Below are 16447 nucleotides of genomic sequence, written 5' to 3' on the forward strand. Positions count from 1 at the left end.
AAAGTGGGAATAGAGTATTTAAAAGGGTTTATTGAATTGGTTTGTAAATGAAAACATTTTCAATATGCACTAGAACAGGCCTACATCTTGAATTTCACCACCCTGAAAACTGATTTTTTGTACAGTTGCTAGGTCTTCCCCTCTCACTACATGGTCCATCTTGTGTATAAAAATCAAGTTAACATGGAGGATGCAGTCCATAGAACTTCATTCCTTTATCTGGAGTAAAAGTAGTTGATTTGGTCATTTAAGAAGTGTATTCACTCATCTAAGATCTCTTCATCCAAATTGATATCTGTGGTATCAATATCCTCCAGGTCCAAGTTATCCAGGTCATCTTCCAAGTCCAGAAGTGTCTAGGAAGAAAGTCCAGGTTACAGGGATACTGACATGGTTGGGGGTTAGGCAGCTAATAGCAGGAGCTGCATTCTCTATGTTTCTATATGAGGTATTAGAACATTCTGCAAAACACTAAGCTTGAGGGCAATGCAGCTGATGCATAAATACTAAAATAACCTGTAGAAAAAAGCTGCCTTCTTTGGTAAGAAAGCAGCTTTCAGTGCTGCTACTTGTTACCGTGCTCTAACCAACTGTGTTTTGCATCCACTTTGTTTGCTTGTAAGCCCACAAAGCTGTAGGGATGGGTCTACAGTGCTGTGTAGTTTCTGCACACAACAGGAAAGGATCCACATCCTCTACTAGACCTCAGGAGTCTGCTTCATATCAAACTAGAAAGTGACATTATTACTCTTCAGGCCACAACATTCCTTCCCTTACTAAAACATAATGCAGTACCTTTTGATCTTTTGTTGGAAGTAGATCGGAATTCTGCAGTACTGTATTCATCACTTCTGGTTTAGGAGATGGAACTGGTTCTTCAGCCTTTTTCTAATGAAAATGAGATCTTTTAAGTTCTTCTGAATTTAAATTCTTTTGACAAAAGCAGGTAAATAAATAACAGCAGACCCATAAGCACGCATATGCACCTCCTCTAAGCCTTAGGTATCTTCTAAAGTTTCCCTTCGTAATCCTGGACTCGCATCTTGAGGCTACCAAGTGCTCTAGTCTTCACTTTGCTGGAACCTATGACTTTTTTTTGCCTCTATTACTTCAAAGCAGTTGATGATAGAACTGATATAATGAAAACAGCCTCCAGTAAGTGTCAGTTAATTTCAAGAACTGAAGCACAACTGAAGAACACTGGTGGCTGTGGGTTCAGCTTCTAATACAAAATGATTTTAACTTAACATGTTACAAATTACATTCAGAAATAACAGTGCAAGTTATCACAAAGTTCTAACAGAAGATAAACCAAGGTAAGCATACACGCAGAATTCATTCTGTAACTACTGATGGCTGTTCTTAATCTACTTTTGTAGTCAAGTCTAAGAGAAAAGAACATGGAACTGGGCTGCAGTGCTTGTAGTCCAGTTAGCAAGAGCAATAGCTTGCCCGTTGTGGTGAAATACTCTCCAAGGTAGATATTACTGTACAACAGAGTTGCCTCTTAGATTTCATCAGTTAATAGTAACACTGACCTGAGATGCCATTATTCCAGAAGGCTCAAAACCTTTTGCTTCTTCAAGTAAGTTTCTTTCTTCATTGGGCTAAAAGAAAGAAGCAAAAAAAAACCACCAAAAAAACTAATGATGCATTCATGAAATTTAAGTGGTTTAACTGATTTGATTAAAGTTGAATTTATTCGAGATCAAGTATTTATTTCTTGAGAAGAACTCCCACTTCTTACTTACAGTGACAAGGGGGTATTCTGTGGCCGGCCGCAGGTCAGCAAGACTTTGTTTAACATACTCTTCAGCAACAAAAGCTTCTTTTAATCCAGGGAAAAGATTTTCATATTCTGTAGGATCAGCAAGGGACTCAGCAGCTTTTTGGTTAACTTTAGAGAGATTCTCCCGCCACAACTTAACGACCCTGGAAATGCAAGTCATATTTTTTTGTACATGGCTAGTTTTGACAATACTATTCATACTATGCACATGATTTCATGTTACCTTGAAACCTGGCTTGGCAAATATGTCCGTGCAAGAAATGCAGCTTCTGGGAGACGCCCAGTTTTAATCAGGAGTTCCAAACATGAGTCAAGCCTGTAAGAGTTTAAAATGTGATTTTAATCAGTAAGCTTAGAAGACTGCCTTCTGCATTACGTTAGATTTATTACTGTCATGGAATAAAACAGCTAATGTGCTTTCATTTCAGATTTTAAAAGAAGTAGGCATCATAAAATAGAATCAGCCCTTATCAAAAGGTATGTGCCACTATCTTTGCACGTATAGTGAGTCGGCTGTAGTGAGGCATTTGGATAAAGCCCAATGAGAACTCTCGCTTGCTACTTACTTTCCCTGGAGGAAGTAGCTCATAAACGCAACATTATTCTTGCCATCTTTTTCTGCTCCTTCAGCCAGCTTATTCACCATGTTAGCGTTTCCTGAAGCTGTGGCCAGGAGCAGTAGTCCTCCGTAGTCTTGTGCATGGTGGAGACATTCCTGGGCTAGGCCAAACTGGCATTTACTAATGGCAAGTTCAGCAAGTTGCTTCCATTTCTGTTCTGACTAATGGCAGAAAGGAGGGAGGGAGGGAAGTAAAGAAAAATAAAAGCTCACATTTTTGAACAGCATTTAAAGATTAAAGCAATCAAATTTACCTGTTAAGGTACCATACTCTATCATTACACTTGTCTTCCCTTTAAGATACAATGAATACTGCACCTTCACAGTATGACACTGTTACATGCAGATCATTACACAACCCTAACTTCCTTCCTTCTCCCTCCATGTTTGATGACAAACATTAAATGTAGAGATTAGTCTGGAAAATTAGACAGTAATATTCCCTTAATGAAAGTTCCCAAATTAACAATCAATATGTATGAAAGGCATTGCGTCTGTAACTAATTCTTTATCATTTACTCCATTATTTTGCAAAAGGAACATTGAGATCATTTATCTTAATAATAGCTATTATAGGACAAATCACTGCCTTCAGCCTTCCTAGTACATCAGAAATTATCCAAGTTTGCTAAGGCTGGAACGAAGGCCCAGAGGCTTCAGTCCTGCCATTCCTCTTCTCTCTGTTCAACAGTAAAGATTAAGGCTTTGTTCTTCTTGGGCAAGCATCTAAAGGCTCCAGGAGGAGTTTCTGTATCTCTCTGAGCAAACAACATTCTTCAACATCCCACAGCTCAGATGCCTTTGAATTACAGGCAGAACTCCAGGGAGAAAGTTGGGGACATATATACATGTACACTGTTCAGAGAGCTGTACTGTGTCCTCACATTGCTTTTTCTTACAGGGCCTCTTTGATTCACTCATATTCAGAATTAGTATGAACCACAAAAAATTGTATGCTTACCTCTGCTTCTACAGCAAGCTGATAAGCAATTTTTAATTCTCCAAGCTGAAGAGCAAGTTCAAAGCGGTGCTCTGGATCCATAGATACGGCAAGGGCTTGTTGTTTGAAGCCCTAAAATAAAAGTCCACACGTAAAACCATGACCTGTCTGGTCAAACAACATCGTAAATGTTTTAACAAAAGCCCTCTGAATCAAAAATTAATAACAGTGTTATCAAATAAATATGGATGATTAACAAGAGTTTACAGAAAAAAATGCATTTGTTTTTGATTAAGAAATTCAAATAGAAATGTGAATAAGCTGATTACATTTTTGATGACAAAAAAAATATAGTTCTCTTGCCTGTTTTTCAAGAAAATGTGCAACTCTGGTTCTCTGTTCTTTTGGAATTGTGGGAAGAACTTTGTCAGCCATACCAAAATCTCTTCTCATCACAGCAGTTTGATATTCAAGCACTGAGACCAGCAAAGAGTAGCTAACAATGTTCAGCTCTTTATCACCCAAATAAAGTCGGTTGTCCTTAGGTATATACCCCAAAAGATACATCGTCCTGAAACAAAACAAAAAATATTCATCTTGGATAAGTCTACTACCAAGTACAACACAAAAAAAAAACAATAGGTCTTAGAGTAACAAGAATATGAACATGAAAAATTTAACTTTTACTGTATTTCCACACTTTCACATAATACTGTTTATTCTCTGCCTTAGAACATACATTATTAGCATGATGTGTAATAAAAAGTAACACTTCAGGTCAAGTGGGAGATAAGGTTCACCTTGACCTACTTCTTCTGGAAAAAAAAAAGATGTAAAGCTTGCTTACAACCTAATGCAGTAACTTACCTGTCTAAATGGGCAATAGTGACAATTTCTCCTCCAACGTAGTAGTTGAGTCTGTTCACAGAACTGGTGTAAATAAAGCAGTCGCCTACCCACAAGCCTGTTTTCACTATCTCCTGAATCTCACCAAGAACCTGCAAAGTAAAATTGATTTAATTAGATATATAAAAAACTGCTTTTACATAAGTGAAACCATTGTGTTTTCAAATTAAAGGTAATATGCTATGGTTCAACAAATAGTTGGGCAAATTGCAAAGAACTCTGGCTACAGATTAGAATAATTGTAGTAATAGATCTAGTTTTCTAAAAAATGTTGTGAGATAAGAAATCTCTACCTCAATACTTAACTAAAACACAAATCCAGGAAAGAAGTACCAAACAAAGTGTTAAGCAAGATACTCCAAGTCAATTTTCCTCATGAAATTTGTTTCTGACACTTCACAGATAGTGGTGGTTGTGTTTTGTGTTTCTTTTTTTTGAACTTAATCTTCAATCACATTTCAAAACATGAAAATTGCAGAAAGAGTTTGAACTACATGAACATAATACCCAAGTGCGTGTTTTAAAAATAACCTCTATCATTATGCAAGTAGCTAACAAATGACTGAAGATAAATCTAGGCATGTGTCAACACTGCATTTAAGACAGTTACTTTCCCCAGGGATAACCCAAAGCATCCCAAATAAAATGATTTAACAGTGATCTTCAGGGAAGAGTTGCCTCAGCAGTCTCTAATCTCAGTCACATTAAGCTTTTAAACGGAGGTACCTCAAAAGCATCTTCAATTCCATCTTCAGTGACTCCTTCATGTGTTTCTTGGGCTGCTGCAACTTTTTCTGATAGATATTTCAGGATGAAGAATGACTCTTCCGTAGCAATGCAGACAAGTTCACCCGAGTCAGACCAGAAAATCTGTATTCAAATCAGAAATCAGAATCAATAATGGCACTATTTGAGAAACCCCCAAGTTAAGAAGGGAAGAAGTACAAACTGTAATTTCTACAAACCCTCATAGCAGCTTTAGAAACTGATAAGCCAACGCATATATAGGATTTTTTTTCCCCCCTTTAGATACAAGACAGAGATAAATTTAAGAATTTATGATTGACAGCTTAGCTTCATTAAAGAAAATCAGCAGTCCAGTCAAAACTCAGTAAACACGGACATGGAAATATCTTCAGTTCCCTCTCATAACTTACGTGTTTGGGCTGAATTTCAATTCTGCGAACCAATTCTGTGTTCTCCCAGTCATAGAATGCCAAACCATTAACAGATCTGACCCCCAACAGGAATCCGCCATAGATACCTGCAAGAAAACAAAGGTGGAACAAATTTGCATTGTGGAAAAAAAAAAAAAAGCATTAACACATGTATTCTGAAAGTAAATACTCACCTTCTGCTCCAAAATCAGGTTTGAATGATTTCTTCTCTTTGAAATTCTTAAATATCTTTACAACACTGTTGCTCTCTCTGATTGCGTATCTAAACAGAGATTGCATTGCAAAAAAAAGTAATTATTCTCCTGTCAAAGAAGCAAACTACTAAAATATGCTGCTACAAAAAAAGTACCTTGCATTTTATTTTCAAAAGTTAGTGGAGTATGATGAACAGAAAAACTTTAAGTATTACAGGTACAAAGAGTTCATTAATCAAACTGATTTTTGGTCTCCAGCTTGACTTACTGTTTGCACTGATTGAAACCTAGCAGCAAGAAATTTAAATTAATACAAAGGAAAAATTTCAAACACTTACTCTGAAGAATCGTGTGCCCATACAAACTCCTGGGCAGAACCAAAACTCTTGTTTCTCAAAGCCATCGCTGTGTAAATGATGTATTCACCATCACCACACACTACTACAAACCTAGAGCAAGAGAAAGATGAAAGTTGTCAGAGATGCGTTTGGTTCAACAATTGAAGCACACAAATTATCTGAAAAGGTATCAAGTCTCTTAACTAATGAAGATATGTGATAATACAATCACTGCAAATGCAGATAGAATAAAAAAGCTTGGTATATTCCAAAAATATCACATCCGGATTTCCCTGCTTCATGTTGCTAGCTACGTGCTATCATTTCTTGCTTCTAGTCTCCACTTTGCTGCTGTTCTTACCTTGTATCTCTTTAACTGTTAACAAAAAGTGATTCAAAAAAGTGATAGAACAACATAGTTTCCTACTAGTTGTTTTTTTTTTTTTTCCTTTTAAATATTCCTTCTCCTGTCTACAATGTCCAACTTTGCTATTTAGCTGTGAGTTCTTAGAAGTGAGAGCCATCTACTACTCTGATTTTCCAATGCCTAGCTCTGAGACACCTGATCTTCATATGCTCTCAGCTATAATCAGGGCACATGCAAAGTTTTCCAGTATAAAAGAAAAAAAGTAATAAAAGGAGAAGTCAGAAACGTTTAAGTATTTTTTTCCTGAAGTTAATTACCGTCCATTAGGGTTGTGCTGAATTGTTTGAGGATAGATTTCACAGCTCCCCATATCCTTTACAGCCAGCGGCAATCTTTCTCCATCTTTAATTTCAGCATCTCCCATAGCTTTCAAGTTAGCCTGTTGCACTTCTGAATGTTTAGCCCAAATAATTTTTCCATTTGCATCCATGGACATGGCAGGTTCTTCACGACCAAGCTAGGAAGTGTAGCATAACAACTTAGCAGATGGAGAAAATAGATTTTTTTTCTTTTCAGTTCAACATATCTAGTGAAATACCCTGTCTCTGTCTAAAAATGCCAATTAAAACGCTATGCGTTTAATATTTTAACTTATTCTCAAAGAATCAGAAAACAAGTTTCTCTGCACATAGGACATTGATGAATCATCATTACTCATCTCAAATAATTAATGGTACCTTAACAATAATGCTGCCTTCATCATAGCCCAAAGCCACGTTATTGGATCCTCTTAAACTGGCCACACACCACACTCTCTCCATCCCATAGTTGAGTGTGCTTTCCAGCCGGTAGGTGCTTGAATGCCAAATACGTACAGTTCCTAGAGAAAAAAGAAATACACGTACTTTATCTCTTCTCTCAATCCAAGGGCAGGAGACGTGTAGCAACACCACAAAAAAAAAAGTTTCCCACAAGTTCTTCCCCTTTCCTTCATATACCAGAAAATACCCAATTACCGTCTTCCGAGCCTGTGATAATGATTGGCAATTCAGGATGGAAGCTGACACACGACACATTCTGAGCATGTCCTTCCAGTGTCTGTACGCATGTTTTATTCTGCAAAAAGTCACAAGGACAGGTACAGATAATAAACACATTGCTACACTTAAGCATTCATTCGTTAAAGAAAAACATTCAAAATCTACCTGAAAACATTTTTTCTGGAGTTCTTCCAGTAACATTTCCAAGATGGCAAAGCACCAGCATTAGACATATTACAAAACTACAATCATGCTGAGTTAACATCTCTTCTCCAGAAGAAAGTATTTATTTCCCTTGACATTGTTGTTTCTCTCTATTTTCTGATCGGTTCTCTATTTTCTGATGGGTTTCTTCTTCAAAAAAATAAATAAATCCCTTTCTTTGAGCTCAGCAGCACAATAGATCAAAGCAAGAAAGAGCTGAGTTCACTTCATCAGAGCAAAATATGTATCTGATGTATAGATGAAGAAAGATCTTGTATCTTTGTTAAGGGTGATCACTCACAGCTGTGAAAGAAAAGTTTCCTCTGCTTGAGGCAACAAGGAGTATACAGCTGTAGAGGGTGGCAAAATTTTGAGCACGGTTAGCTAACAGTCATTACTACAATGTGTAGTTTAATTAACACTGATAGCTTTAACTTCTGAGCTTCAATTTGCTCTAGGACACTACACTTCAAAAACCTGAGATTCCTCCCTCACAATTTTTACCTTGCCCTTCTGGCCATTTATGCATTTGTACACAGGAAATACTTATGAGCTCTAGGTTCCAGCAATTGTCCCTGGATTCAATCTGTTTCTTCCTGTAGAGCATTCAAATGAGGCAATAATGCAATGACTGACCTGATGATCCCTGTGAACTGTCAATACAAGCATGTGTGCATACAAAAAGAGGGAGGGGTACAAAGCTAACACTGATTACAACACGATAATGTCAAAATTTATTTAAAATAATCTCTAAATGAATTTGAAGAATTCACAGCATATTTTCTAATTGGTCTGGAAAAGGTACTGTGAAATATTGCCTCCAATTCTTTCTTTGTAAGGATGGAAAAATGTGTTGATGTTTTCAAGTCCACTTCCCTATTTCTTCATTAATGATTTTGCTATGGCAAAGTCTGTACAAGAGTTCATGGAAAGCTGAACACATACCTGGTAGTCCCAAATCTTAACCAACCGGTCATCTGCGCCTGAGATGAGATACGGCTTGTCTCCTCCACTGTAATAGTCGATGCAGTTCACCCCTTTCTCATGGCCTTCCAGAGTAAAATTGGGTGAAGAAGAACCAAGCTGCCACACCTTCCCAGGGAGACAAAAAATAAAACAAAACACAACCATAAGAATTTATTGATCTTTTCTCATCAAGGTTCTCTCATCAACCTTGCCAAACAGAATATGTATTCTAATGTTTGGAATTTAGAATTCCAAAGATACGGTTGATGCCTTTAGGTGAAGAAGATGAACAATTGCTTATCAAACTACCAATCCCTAAACAAAATAAACAGAAAAATCATGCTGAGTTGCACACTTTGGCCTCACACCTGAAAGCAATAAAATTGGTTTCTTTCAGCATTTTCTTATAGGACATACAACCAAATAAGACAATGTTCATAAGCAGAAAAAGCTGTTTATGAAACCAACTAGAAGACCAAGAAAAAGCAATCTAATTTTTATGCATACAATAGTTCCATGTTTGCGCCCAATTTTACATTTTTCCAGTTACACTAAATGACAAATCTCTTTCTAAATGAGGACTCAAAATGAATCAAGTTGTAGATACACTTATACTTTCCCATGAGTATCACATCAAAGTTTATACACATCTAATCTCAGCATCTGAAGATGTATGAAATCAAAATTGGCTTCTTTACAACCAATACACTGATAATTTATGTATATTTATATATATTTTTTGTAGTGATAATAAAGTTTAGAGAACCGTATTTCAGTGATTAGAGGTGACAGGTAAACTTGCAAATATACTGAATGACTTAGTACATGCATAGTAACTCGATCAATGTTCAGGTCTTTGCACAAAAAAAAAACTATTATTGCACCTGCTTTTAAGAATTCTAACCCCACTTTCCAATTGTATTATTGGTTTGTGTGCTCTGTCTGATTAATGAGTGAAAAAAAAAATTCTTTACCTTGATTGTCCTATCCAAAGAGGCACTGGCAAACTGATTATTATCTTTTGGGTTTATGACAATCTGCATGACATAATGTGTGTGTCCTTCAAACACCTGAGAACAAGACCATTTTTTATCCCAGTCCCAGAGTTTAATAAGCATGTCATCTACAAAAAAAAAAAAGCTTCAGTTAGTTTAACATATTCTGAAGTTCGTTCATCCCTTCTCCTTGAAAGGAGGCACTGGTAATACTCAAGATGAAACTCAAGATAAATATTTTAAAATTTGTAAATATAGGGAATATAGGTTCACCTAAAGATTCTCTGGTTATAAAACTAAAAAAGGAGTCTGCCCAGCTCATCTATATATCCTGTTCCTTTTCAGATCACATTGAAGAATTGGACCTGTGCTGCCTTCTGCAGCATCTGCTGTGATGATCATTAAGGAAAAGGCAACAGAAATGACCAACCTGGCTTTCTGGTATCTTTACTTCAAGTGTAGGTATGTTAGTTTCAACAGCAAAAGGCAGAGAAATAACTACAGTGCTTCTGACACAAAACACTCTTTATATTCTAGTAGAGGTCTGACTGCATTAGCAAGATTTCCAGGAGTGAAAAGGACTAAAGACCACAAAATAGTACATGTTCTTGACAGGATTTTCTGGAATACTACTGTTTTTCACTCTGAAGTAAAAGAGATTGTCTCAAATAACAGAACTTTAACGTACGATGGGAGAACAGATAAAAGTGATCTGTTGCTTCAAATCAGATTGCCAACTGAAAATATACTCCAAGCTGTTATACAAATATTTTTTAAAAAAATGGAACTTAAGTGTGGCACTCTCAAATAGCAGATAATTAGCAGGTACACAAACTTTACATTGTGCAGTTATTCAGCAACAAGGTTATTAGGTCTCCTCTGACAAGAGCATAAGCTGTAATATTTAGAAAAAAAAACTTGAATATATCTGGCAAAGAAATAACAATTTATGTGTTGGCTACTTGTTCAAGGATTCCTGTTTCATCAGAAACTGGAAAAAATGTGCAATTCCTCATTACGTATAGAACAGAAGCCTAAAAGCAGATGATTAAAAAAATATCAAAATATACCAAAGAAGTCTTACCACTGCTTGTCAGTATGAAAGGCTGCGTGGGATGCACCGCAATACAACGAATGTAATCTGAGTGCGCTTCAAACATGTGAACTCTTTCCAAGGTGTTGTAATTAAACACTCTAATTTGCATGTCATCCTGTGAAAGAGATGAAAAGCAACAATTAAAACAGGGCTCTCTTTGTATCATCCACCTCATATTCAATGCAAGGTAGCTAGACGAAACACTCCACTATTAAAGAGTCTCCAATAACAATAAATTTAAGAAAAATTTTCTATACATATTTCACAAGACAAATTAAGATTTGGTTCAGAAGTCTATAAATTACCCAATCCTATTCCAATGCACTTAAAATAAAAAAAAAAAAAAACAAAAAAAAAAACAGTTACAATTCCATTTTAAAAAGAAGTATTTTAAATGGTCTTTGATTTAAAATTAAGCAAAGTGGAAAAACACTTCGAAAATTAATGCAAATATGAAAATTAAAAGCAAGGTTCTCCAACATCAGCTTCTCATCAACATCAGCCAACATTATTGTTGTTGGGCCAGGAGGAAATAAACTGTAACACTAAAACAAATGGGAAAGTGAGTTCAACTTGCTTCTCAACTGAATGGCAGGGGTGGGTCAAAAATAAATATAAAAAAGAAAACTTGATTTTTCAGATTCAGTATTCCTAAAAGCAGTACTCACTAACCCTTTTATAAAAAAAAACAATTCTGAAAAACTGTCTGACAAGGAATAGGGCATGTTGTAGAACTTTCACTAGTGACTGTGACATACAAGATCATGAGTAAATGAAACTTCGGTGTTTTGATAAATTCTGTATTACTTGCTTTATCCAAAGTATTTTCTTTTCTACCCTTCTCTTTCTCACACATGCCTGTTTAAGAAACAACACCTACAGAAAACCTACAGAATGGCAGAAAAGAACAGGAGCTCCTTTGAAACAAGGCTCTCAGCACAATGCACGTGCAACACAAACAATATGCAAGGACCCATATCACATTTTCATATCCACTCTGATGAAGACGACCCTGCTGCTAAAAGCAGCTGTCCTGATTTTTCCTTATCATTTCTTTGCCACTGCACTGTAGCCTCCCTTGTGAAAGGTAAGGCTGATACAGTTCCAAAGTGAATCAGATTGAGGAATTGATCCAGGTGAAATTAAACTGATAAAAATAGGTTTTAAATTTCATCAGTTCCTAATCCAGTTCCCATGCATGTCTGAACTCTTGTGCTGGCAAATGTTTTTCTTCTGGGGAAACAGCCCTGACTTCCAATCACTTGAACTAAATATGTTGTGGCAGCTTGAGACAGTAAAATGACTATACTAGAAAGAAAAAAATATGTGACAAAAAATTTCAGGCATTAGGTACCAGTTTAGATTAAAAAAAAAACAACACTGAGAGAAATCTGACTTTTCAACAGATTACCCATACTTTCCACATACAACTTTTTAATGTCTAAGCTGAAAGCTGGTTCATAGACAGATAGAAGAGCCCTTCAGCAAGAGGTTACTGCATTAACACACGCTTCATGTTTTGACACGTATCTTCTACTTTAATTTGCTGTAATAATAATACAGCAATAATTTGGACACCAGATTAAGAACCAATCAATGTTCACTCCATCAAGAGTAAAATGTTAGCAATATTAGAATAAAACAATTCCTCTCAAAGCAGACTGACTGAATAAAACCAGAGTACTTTTCCAGAGGTGAACAAAACTTAGAAAATTGTGCTTTGAATAAAGCCTGGAACTAGGGTAGAAAGCAACTTTTACATCATTTTGCCTTTAAAAACCATTAGTTTCAACTTAGCTAAAGCAGCACTACAAGTTTAGTTGAAATCGGGTGCTGACGCACTCCAGTTGACAGTAAAAGTTGAATCCAGACCTACCTTGCACTAACCACAATACTAGGTTACTTTCCTTTCAAATGAAAAGTTTGAGGTTCTAAATTTACTTAAAGGAGAAAGTTTTAGGGGAACTGTAGTAAAGCATTCTTTTGTCTTCTGCAAATTCGTATCAAATCATATTTGTAGTTGATATACAAAGGAATGGCATGAAAATGAATTTGAGAACCTAGTACTGCATATGGAAAGCACAAGAAGATGACAGCTTACAGCTCCTGTAACAACCCAGTTCTTCCTCGCCACAAATTTGGCAGCTCTCACTGGCAGGTCACATACTTCAAAAGTCTTCACAAGGGTCTAAAAGCAATAATAAAAAAAACACAAACAAACATGTTTATAGCACTGGAGAGAGTATCAGTTTTGAACTCAGCTTTTCTTAACGCTGTCCAAAATGTTGCCATTCAAAACACTCCACAGACTCTTACAACGCTATGTGCACACTTTTTTTTAAAGCAGGATACCTGGTTCAAGAAAGAAGATATTTGCCTGTTTGTTCACCTTTACATCTTCCTCCCATTCTGCCCAGACACCTTCTGCTCCTCACACATAATTTTTAAAGCTGCTGCCCAATTTCAGCCATACTTGACAGAGAAGCAAAGGTCTAATGCTTCAATCTTCAAAAATACAAATGTTAAGTACAAGAGAGAATCCTCTCATCTCTCAGAAGGAAAGGCATTAGTGTGCAAGAAATGCAGAAAGGATTCATACTTAAAAATAAATGTGTAGGAAGTGTCATTACGGCTACTGCTCAATATATTATTTATCTATTATTTAAAGGACTTTTGTATGCAAGTCAGGGGTGAGTACAGTCACCCAGCAGCAGTACTTTAAGATTTCTCTTGTATATATGGTGTTGAAACAGAATTAATATATCTGTCACTTACAAAAAAATCATAGCAAAGGAAAACCAAAAAGTCATCACCTGTGTTTCATGGTTCCAAACGCAAACACTGCCATTGTAAAGGCTAGCCAACATCCATGGCTCTGTGGGATGCAAGTCTACGCTTTTCACCCGGTCAGACCGGGCTGTTAGCTTTCGCTTGATATCAAGTCGAAGAGGCTAGAGATAAAAAAAATTGAGAATGGTAAATTCGTCAACATACAACTGCCTAAGAAAACAATAGAGGAAGGAAACCTGAAATTAAACCTTGAAATAAATGGAGTCAATTCTGCTCTTCAGACAGACAGGGAACTACTCTTTTCTACCCATCTGCTTTTTTTTTTGTGTGTGTAGGGATTTCTGGTAACAGCACACCTCTACCAATGGCAGCAGGCTTGCTTAATCTACTTCAGTGAAATTAATGACATTTATATGCTTGTATTTATAAACACCATCTCCAGCACAGGCAGAGGAGAAGATGCGGTGCCCATCTCCACACACACTTCCCTGGTGCCCCTGAACTACTAAAGTAAAGCGAATTTCCACCCAAAGCAAACAACAGAAAATGAATCCTGTTACACAGCAAAGAGGACAGCTGTCACCACAGGAAACATCCGCGCGTTACAAATTCATTTCCACTCACAACTCGGACGCTAAGTCCTGAACCCTGAGCTCTCAGGGCAGGCCCTGGGCCGCCACGGACCCACTGCCGCTGCCTACCTGACGGGGCGGCGGCCTGGGAGCCCCCCGCAGCCCCTCGGGCCCCCCTCGGCCACCCCCCGGCCCCCTTGCCCCCACCGCAGCCTCCCCCCCCCGCCGCGCCGTGCCCTCCCTCGCCCCCCCGTTGCCCCCCCCCGCACCATGGCCCCGCGCGGCGCCGCCGAGTCCCGGTCCCGGCCCCGTCCCCGTCCCGGCCGCCCCGAGCCCTCCGACGTGGAGCTTCCGGGCCCGGCGCTCTCGCGAGAGGTGAGCCTCGCCCTGCCCGAGTCTCGCGAGAGCAGGGCGGAGGAGCGCGGGGGGTGCTGGGACGTGTAGTCCGGGACGCGTCGTGCTGGGCGGCGCGGGGCACGCTGGGAGCTGTAGGCGGCCGGGGGAGGCTGCGCGCGCGCTGTTACCTCAGGGCGGCGGTAACGGTCGTAACGGCTGTAACGGTTGCAACGGCTGTAACGGGGGCTGCTGGCATGGCTGAAACAGGAGCTGAACCAGGTCCCTCACCGCCCTCAGCGACGCCCTGCGGAGCCTGTGCCAGTGTCCAACCACCCTCTGGGTGCAGACCCTGTCCCTAGCCCCCAGCCTGACCCTCCCCTGTCCCAGCTCCATGCCGTTCCCTCGGGTCCTGTCTCTGTCCCCAGACAGCAGAGCTCAGCGCCTGCCCCTCCGCTCCCCTCGTGAGGGAGCTGCAGGCCGCCATGAGGCCTCCCTTCAGTTATATCTGAGCTGGACAAAGCAAGTGTCCTCAGCTTCTTAAAAGTTTCACCATCTTTGTTGTACTCCTTTGGAAAACATCCTATCTAGCATCTTTATATCCTCTCATATTGTGGAGCTCAAAACTGTGCATGCTACTCAAGGTGAGGCTGTACCAGTGCTGAATATGTTGGGACAAACACTTCTTTCAAACAGCTGTGCAGCTTAATGCAACCCGGGCTACAGCTGTCCCTTTTGGGCACCAGGACACTTTGTTGGCTCATACAGAGCTGTCTACTAGAGTTTCGTAGAAACACCATGGTGAACGTGAGATTTCAGGAAGCATCAGAGCACGAGCAGTCACTGTTGAGAAAACTTCTCCTGGCATTGCTGTCAGAAAAAAAGTCCCATCTTTAATTAAAAATTGCAACCCCAAATTTAATTCTACAAAGGAGAGAAATAGCACAAAGGATATTTATACTCATTGGGATTCGGATAAAGAAAATACTTCTTTTGATACAAGTGTTCACCTGGCCATTAGGAGACCCTATGTAACAAAACAGTAAGAAGGATTACATTGCCCTGGAGTGTTTACAGTTTGAAGGACATAAACAAACAAAAGGATGACAGAAAGATTGCTTCAACTCTTGTTACTTTCACTCCAAGAGAGCAAAGACAGACAGATACTTAAAATTAGAAAAACAGGAGCCTAATGAAAATAAGTGAAGAGGGAAATGCCTGAAGCAAGAAGAGGGGCACAATGTTGTCAACTATTATGGGTGAGTTTAGACTTTCAGCCTTCATTTAAGGCTTTCTTTTCACTTTAGTTTTGTTATACTAATGATTGTGGAATAATGCTTAAAACCTATGAGTACAGAACTCCAGGATGTAGAATCTGGATAAGCTTGCTTAAATGTAATGATTTGAGTAAAATTTAAGGTATGTGAATCTAATTCATAATTTTTATACAGCTGAGGTGTTTGAAACAAGTTGGAACACTGAGAGAAGAAAGGTAGGGTAAAGATATCCCTATTAGAGAATGCAGGTAGAGGGGGATGAACAACACATTGTGTATTTTTCCCTGAAAAACTCAACGAGGTCCTGCCCAAATAGAGATACAGGTATTACAGGGGAATGAGAGATGACAAGGAAAATATGTGAAAGATGAAGAGCTAGTTAGTCAGGAAAACAACAGCAGGGAAAGGAAGAAATTAGTTTGCTGTTAGCATCCTCTGGGAAGTTGTAATAACGTAAAAAGCAAAGTGCAGAAACGAGACATGAGGTATAAGCCAAGGCTGACCTTGCAGTAGGAGAGAAGCAATGAAATAAAACCCAAAGAAACAAATAATTTGATATATTAAGAATAAGAAATACCTTTCACAGCTGTTAGACATAAGGGTAACACTTCTGAATCAAGAAGAAAATGATCCACAAATTGCTGGAAATTAAATGGGTATACAGAGAAAATACTATCATGGATGTGTTTTCCTTTCCTATTCTTCGCTATATATCCCGTACCAAGCACTGTTCCAGTTATATACACTGCAGCTGGAACCAGAGGATATCTTTAGAAAGATGTTCAATGCAAAGACATTAAATAACCCCCAAATCTCTTCATTGTGTTCTTTGATGCAACCCAA

General features: G+C 38.5%; 1 protein-coding gene across 1 annotated transcript; it reads right to left on the minus strand.

Moving 5' to 3' along the window:
• Positions 1-10: 10 nt before the first annotated feature.
• Positions 11-14393, minus strand: COPB2 (COPI coat complex subunit beta 2). Its single transcript, XM_068691800.1, has 22 exons — positions 14264-14393; positions 13446-13583; positions 12734-12820; positions 10621-10747; positions 9516-9664; positions 8521-8667; positions 7348-7447; positions 7069-7211; positions 6649-6848; positions 5965-6075; positions 5606-5694; positions 5412-5518; positions 4981-5124; positions 4216-4346; positions 3712-3919; positions 3370-3480; positions 2356-2570; positions 2013-2105; positions 1752-1932; positions 1539-1607; positions 796-888; positions 11-356 (listed from the first exon to the last, which is right to left on the minus strand). Exons 1-22 carry the CDS (start codon positions 14264-14266, stop codon positions 261-263), a joined length of 2742 nt encoding a protein of 913 aa, XP_068547901.1. The 5' UTR covers positions 14267-14393; the 3' UTR covers positions 11-260.
• Between the last annotated feature and the right edge of the window lie 2054 nt (positions 14394-16447).

Source organism: Anas acuta, chromosome 9, assembly GCF_963932015.1.
Source record: "Anas acuta chromosome 9, bAnaAcu1.1, whole genome shotgun sequence".
Classification (NCBI taxonomy): Eukaryota; Metazoa; Chordata; class Aves; order Anseriformes; family Anatidae; genus Anas; species Anas acuta.